General features: G+C 36.2%; 1 protein-coding gene across 1 annotated transcript; it reads left to right on the forward strand.

The window, feature by feature from the left end:
* Positions 1-3,183: 3,183 nt before the first annotated feature.
* Positions 3,184-5,807, forward strand: LOC125192236 (protein DETOXIFICATION 16-like). The gene is made up of 7 exons (XM_048089749.2): positions 3,184-3,529; positions 3,702-4,246; positions 4,330-4,473; positions 4,673-4,911; positions 5,060-5,178; positions 5,264-5,350; positions 5,440-5,807. The coding sequence occupies exons 1-7, from the start codon at positions 3,260-3,262 to the stop codon at positions 5,491-5,493; spliced, it is 1,458 nt and encodes a 485-aa protein (XP_047945706.1). The 5' UTR covers positions 3,184-3,259; the 3' UTR covers positions 5,494-5,807.
* The last annotated feature ends 559 nt before the right edge of the window (positions 5,808-6,366 follow it).

The raw sequence follows: 6,366 nt of genomic DNA on the forward strand, positions 1-6,366 counted from the left end.
TTCTACACATTTTTAACAAAATGTTCAACATACCAACATAATAGAGAAATAGATATAAACACGCCCAATAATTAACAAAATATGATCAAATTCATATAAAACTATCCTCTAAAATCATGTAAAATCCGAGTATGTCACTTGGAACAACCCAAAATGAAATATGACTCAAGTAACTTGGAATGGAGGGATTACATGATCAAGTTACTTTGGACTTGCTATTTGGCAAATATAATAGAGAATGAAACCAATTTCATTAATCAATTATCTAAACAATAAGATATTGTTTGCTTAATTTTTTTTCTGTTATCTTCTTATATTAAAAGCCATTATAAATAATTAATAGTATTAACAATTGGTATTTTGGCATTATTAATTATTTTATTAAAATTTCTATCGTCAGCCATTTACGCTACCAAATGCCCAACCCATCATTCTCATTAACTTTTAAATTGAGGCCCATTTCTCATATAACCAAATTTGAAAACTGGGTCATATTTGTTTATTAAGTCTGAAGCCCAAAATCCAACCGTACTTTCCTCTTCCTCACATTTCTTTGTTACATAGGTAAAATTAGATGCCAAATGTAGATTCGAACTTTTATATATTTTGTGTATCTATCTTTATACAATATCAAAAGGTGGACGAAATTTAAAATGGATTGATTAAAAATTATGTCATTGATCATATAAGTCAAACAAATAAGACACTTCAAGTGAGTCAATCAGCTAATAAATTCTCAAAATATGCCACAATTTGTTGAAGTTGGAATTCCTAATTATATATATCTCCATAATCGTTGAAATGGATGATATACAGATCAAACAAATGATCTCACATATTTACATTCTCGTTCCAAACCAAAGTTGATCAAAGTCCAAAATATTAAATTTTGCCACGCATGGTAGATTAATAATATTACGGCATACACTACTATTAACAATGTATGTGATAGGAATTAATATGAGATTAATTCCTATTGAATATATTATATGAAAATAGAGCACAAAGGGAGGAAAATAGCATAGATTGGCGGTTTCTCCAAGAGGGAGAACCGTAGGAGAGAACGAGATTAATAATTGAATTCTTCATTCTGATTGATAATAATAAAAGACTCCACACATATTTATAATATGTGTGGTACAAAAAGATCTCTTATAAAGTAGGAAAGCAAATCAAATCCTAACCAGAATATCAGCTCCCTTCCGGAATAAAATAGAATATCAGGTCTCTATCAGTATATCATCCATACTATTTACCACATATTTTTTTTATAAAACAATCACAATTTTTTCCACGGACAAATATTACAATCTTGCCAAAGAAAAATAATTAAATTATGCTATGCTAATTTGCACATTTTTGTGTTGATATTAGCTCATTTCTAGGTTATCTACATTTCTTTCCTAAATCGTTGAGTCAAACGATAGGGTCATTCGATAACTTTAAATACATGTCGAACTTATCACAATAAATCATTAAACACTAGTTATTCCTCACACGGCTAGGTGAGTTTACTCTCTCTTTGACATCATCGGTTTCGAATTTCGATAGATTTCTCTTTGTCTTGAATTTTTGGAGTTCAGGCCATGCCAGTACTTGACAAAGCCACGAGTGCAGCATATTCTGATTACATACAGTGAAGCATGGATCTGGACCGCATATTCTAATGTTGTTGAGAGCATGTGGAAATGCATATTGTTAATACAAACACAATCTTTTTCTGTAATTTTGCGGTTAAGGAAAAGCTTAATGCTAGGTTGTGAAAAAAAGTAAGCCAGCAGAGCTCTTTTAAGAATCAGATCACTACAATTAAAGGAGTATACTAGTTGGTTAATATTTTAACTAAAGATTTGGGTGCCAATCTTTTTTGTAAATGGCTTCATTTTAAATATTGCCATGCCAGCATACACTAATTTTGGGAAAGTTTGTGTGAATTAATTAATTAGTGGTCACTAATTTTTGGGAGACCATATTGACCAAATTTGTTGGTATATGTGCTATATATCAATTACTTGAAATATGTTACCCATCTTTAACACCATTGGAATAAACCAAAATCTACCCAACGAATTCTGTATTTTTAAATTAAAAAAAACTTAATTTCATTCTTGTGTTTTTTTAATATAATGTTTGAGATTTGATATCTAGTTACTAAGTATATGATTTTTTATTTGGACGATTGAATTGCATTTGCATCAAAGATCAAATAGTTGTGTGGTCACTATATATGAAAGCACTTGTGCGTCTTCTTTCTTTCTTGGAAATAATTATAACACTCAAAGAGTCCATTGTACTCCTACGAAATTCAACACCAACATGTGAAAAAGACACCAAAAAATACTTCATATGAAAACAATTTCATACTGAAAAATAAGTATTTTGTTCGTCCCACAACAGGAGTCACATTTGGTGTGGGCATGAGTTTTAAGAAATGTAAAGAATAGTGAGTTGACAAGTTAGTGGAATATGGGTCCATTTTTTATATTGGTTTTATAAAAATGTGAATGAAATGAGTTAGTAGAATATGTAAGACCTACTTACCATATATGGTAAAAGTGAAATGTAACTGAAAGAAAAAATGGGATGGAGAGAGTAACTTTTACGCGTATGGCTTGATGTATATGTTCAGTGTATATGTCATTGAGGTCAACTAGTATATTTTTTTAGCCATGCATTAACGGCCTTAAAATATATGTAAATTACAAAACATGGGGATAAAAAAATGTGAGCAAGCTTATGCGGATTCAACTAGAGAGTGGAGATCACTATCTTCACAAGCTTATTATTGGTGTGATAGAAAGTGGCTCAAAATAGAAAATTTAGATTAGCAAGAAAGTTTTCTATAACAAATCGAACATATATATATACTTCATTAGTTCTCATATGGTAAAAATAATTACAGCCAATAATTAACCGGTAAAGAGGTCATTAACGGTAATGATGATATGATTTGATTAGTAAGAAATTTTAATCATCTTCAGCCATGCTCTCGGATCAAAATATAATCATCGTTTCAAAGAAAATGAGATCTAGCCTATGACTATGCAACAACAACGGCAAACAACTATTGGTGAAATCAATCACACATAATATAATTAAGAGTTGATATTTATTTAAATAAATCACACCAAAAATTGGAACCTAGTGCTCAGCTTTTATTATAAAAAGTGGTATCTTGATTTAATTGCATGCCCACTACACTAAAGAGTGTCAATAAACATTTGGCTGAGTGAGTGTTAAAGGAAAGAAAAGTAAAACAATGGCGTCTTTGGTCGAAAAGAGCGATCTTGTAACGCCATTAGTTGTAAAAGAATATGATCCCGAATCCGAAGTAAAATTCACAAGGGATGAAATCGTTGCAGAAGCTAAGCTGCAACTATTCCTTGCTGGTCCCATGATGTTCGTGAATGTCTTGTTGTCCCTCATACAAACAATTTCAGTCATGTTCGTTGGCCACGTCAGCGAGCTGGCCCTCTCCGGCGCTTCCATGGCCACCTCCTTCGCCTCCGTCACCGGCTTCAGCCTCCTGGTATGCTCTTTTATATTCTGCATGTGAGTGCTTGTTGGGATCGTCGACTGTACATTAGTTTGATATTGTCTGTTTTTGAGTCATTCTAAAAGGGGTCACACTAATTAGGGGTGGATAGCACTTACATGCTGATCCAACTTCTTTCACTCATCTGATGTGGTATATTTTGAAGGTTGGGATGGCATGCGCATTGGACACGTATTGCGGCCAATCATACGGGGCGAAGCAGTACCACACGCTCGGAATCCACATGCAGCGCGCCATGTTGGTGCTGCTGGTGGTGAGTGTGCCGCTGGCGTGCATCTGGGCGACAGCGGGCGACATTCTGAGGGTGCTGGGGCAGGATCCGGCCATTGCAGTGGAAGCCGGGGCCTATGCCCGTTACATGATCCCTTCCATCTTCCCCTTCGCGCTTCTGCAGTGCCAGTTCCGATTCCTGCAGACGCAGAACAATGTGGTCCCCATGATGCTCACCTCCGGCATCACCACGCTCTGCCACATCCCCATCTGCTGGCTCTTGATCAACAAGATGGGACTCGGTAGCAAGGGCGCCGCCCTTGCTAACGGCATCTCGTATTGGACGAATGACCTCTTCTTGATCCTCTACATCACCATGTCCCCTGCTTGCAGGGACACATGGAAGGGTTTCTCCAAAGAGGCTCTGCATAATGTCTCCAAGTTTATCTGGCTTGCAATTCCTTCTGCTATTATGGTTTGGTCAGTCAATATTATACTAATGTGAGTTCAGGTCTGTATCGACGAAATTTCTTATGCATGTAATTTTTTTGTGATGTTTGCAGCTTGGAGATCTGGTCTTATGAGATCATGGTTATTGTCTCTGGGCTTCTACCTAATCCGACGTTGGAAACATCGGTTCTCTCCATCAGCCTGAACACGAACGGAATGATTTACATGATACCCCTTGGACTTGGAAGTGCAATAAGGTGATAATTAAACAGATTGTGTGCGTTACGGACTCAATATCCCACATCGGTTGTGAGAACAACTGATGTGGAGTATATAAACCTAATGTGTTCTCTCTCCTAACAGACTAGTCTTTTGAACTAAGTTCTCATGTTTGGTCACTGTGGCACCTTTTTCACTATATAAGGAGTAGTTGATAATTACTAATTAATTTCTCAGCGTGCGTGTGGCGAACGAATTGGGGGCGGGGAGGCCTAAATCAGCTCGTCTAGCAGTGCGCATGGCGACGCTGATGGTGGCGGCAGAGAGCCTGGTGGCGGTGGTGGTCATAATCTTGGGGCGGAATGTTTGGGGGTACTGCTTCAGCAGTGAGGTCGATGTGGTTTCCTACGTTTCTGATATGATGATACTTATCGCCATCGCAAACATGGCGGAAGGAGTTCTCTCTGTCCTCAGCGGTACGTTGAACTGTTTGCGGCGGAACTTGGACTTTTAGAATGGACCAAAAAAAAATTGGATGTATATATTGATGGGGAAAAGTACAAAACATATAATTATTCCACCAAATTAATATTTTACAACTCATTAAAAAAATGATGATATCAGGCATTGCAAGAGGATGTGGTTGGCAGAAGATTGGGGCCGTCGTGAACCTGGCGTCCTTCTATTTCATCGGTATCCCCCTCGGAGTTGTGCTAGCATTCGTGCTGCACCTAGGAGGAATGGTACCATACGCCTATAATATACTATAATGTTTCCTATAATTATTTTGTTACCAGTTTGCTAATTTTTGAATTTTATTTTTCTCAGGGACTATGGACTGGGATCATAGCTGCAGTTTTCGCGCAGACGTTTTTCCTGTCAATCATAGCTCTCCGAACCGATTGGGAGGCAGAGGTAAGGGTATATACACTAATATTTGTGAACGGCTAATTTGGAATTGGATTCTTTGAAATCGAACATATGCATGGGGTTCGGTGTTGTAGGCAAGGAAGGCTTGTGTTAGAGTTTTCGACTCGACAATCCCAGTTGTGGCGTAAGGGTGAAAAGATTATGAGATGAAGGAAGGTCGTCAATCTGTGTGAGAAAAGCTAAGGATTCCAGCTTATATACAGCTTCTGGTGTTGTGTCAAATTACACATCAAGAGATGTTACCTAGCTCTGGATTCTTGCATTATAAATGCATTTTTGTTTTATGTTTATGTTTGTGGTTGTGTATACATGGTTTTGAATGATTTTGAGGGTTTTATAGCACTGGAAGATTGTACATAATTACTAGTACTCTGTTTTAGTAATCTGGTTGCCATTGTTTGGCACTCCAAGAAATATTCTAAGTTTCAATATTGTTAGACAATTACTATGTCTTAGTAATCTAGTTGACATTGTTTGGCACTCCACGAAATATTCTAAAGCTTTAATAGTGTACATCTGCGGTGGTAATTCGTAGTATTGAAAAGGAAGATTGAAAACAAAACACAAACCCAATATTTCTTTTGAATAGTACTACTAGATTGGAGCTCTAGGCTAAATCAGTAGTACAACGATATATTATTTTCCCTCCAACCCCACAAAATTTTGAACTATTTCCTTATTAGTTTGTCCATGGAAAATATGAACTTCTAATTTAGAAATAGTAAACAACACATTATCTCTACACACTAATTTATTTATAACTTATAACATTACACTACTACTAATGATATGGAGTTCATTCTCCACTATCACTACTTACACAATCATTCATATCTCTCTCTTTCTTTACCAATTACTGCATTCTCCATCCGTCAACCATTAATTGTCCACTTTGGTTCCGCTACGAGTTTTAAGAAATATAAAGGAAAGTAGGTTAAAAAGTTAGTGGAATATAGTCTCACTTTTATTTATTGGTTTATAATAAAATGTGTGAGAAATAA

The sequence above is a fragment of the Salvia hispanica genome, chromosome 4, assembly GCF_029641045.1.
Source record: "Salvia hispanica isolate PSC_SH4W2 chromosome 4, Shi_PSC_v1, whole genome shotgun sequence".
In the NCBI taxonomy this organism is placed as follows: domain Eukaryota; kingdom Viridiplantae; phylum Streptophyta; class Magnoliopsida; order Lamiales; family Lamiaceae; genus Salvia; species Salvia hispanica.

What these genes read in the sequence shown, in the direction of transcription:
- LOC125192236 (XM_048089749.2), top strand. Translation starts at nt 3,260, where the DNA reads ATGGCGTCTTTGGTCGAAAAGAGCGATCTTGTAACGCCATTAGTTGTA. An exon ending in TGCTGCACCTAGGAGGAATG is followed by an intron (nt 5,179 to 5,263) that starts GTACCATACGCC and finishes TATTTTTCTCAG; the next exon opens with GGACTATGGACTGGGATCAT. An exon ending in GAACCGATTGGGAGGCAGAG is followed by an intron (nt 5,351 to 5,439) that starts GTAAGGGTATAT and finishes TCGGTGTTGTAG; the next exon opens with GCAAGGAAGGCTTGTGTTAG.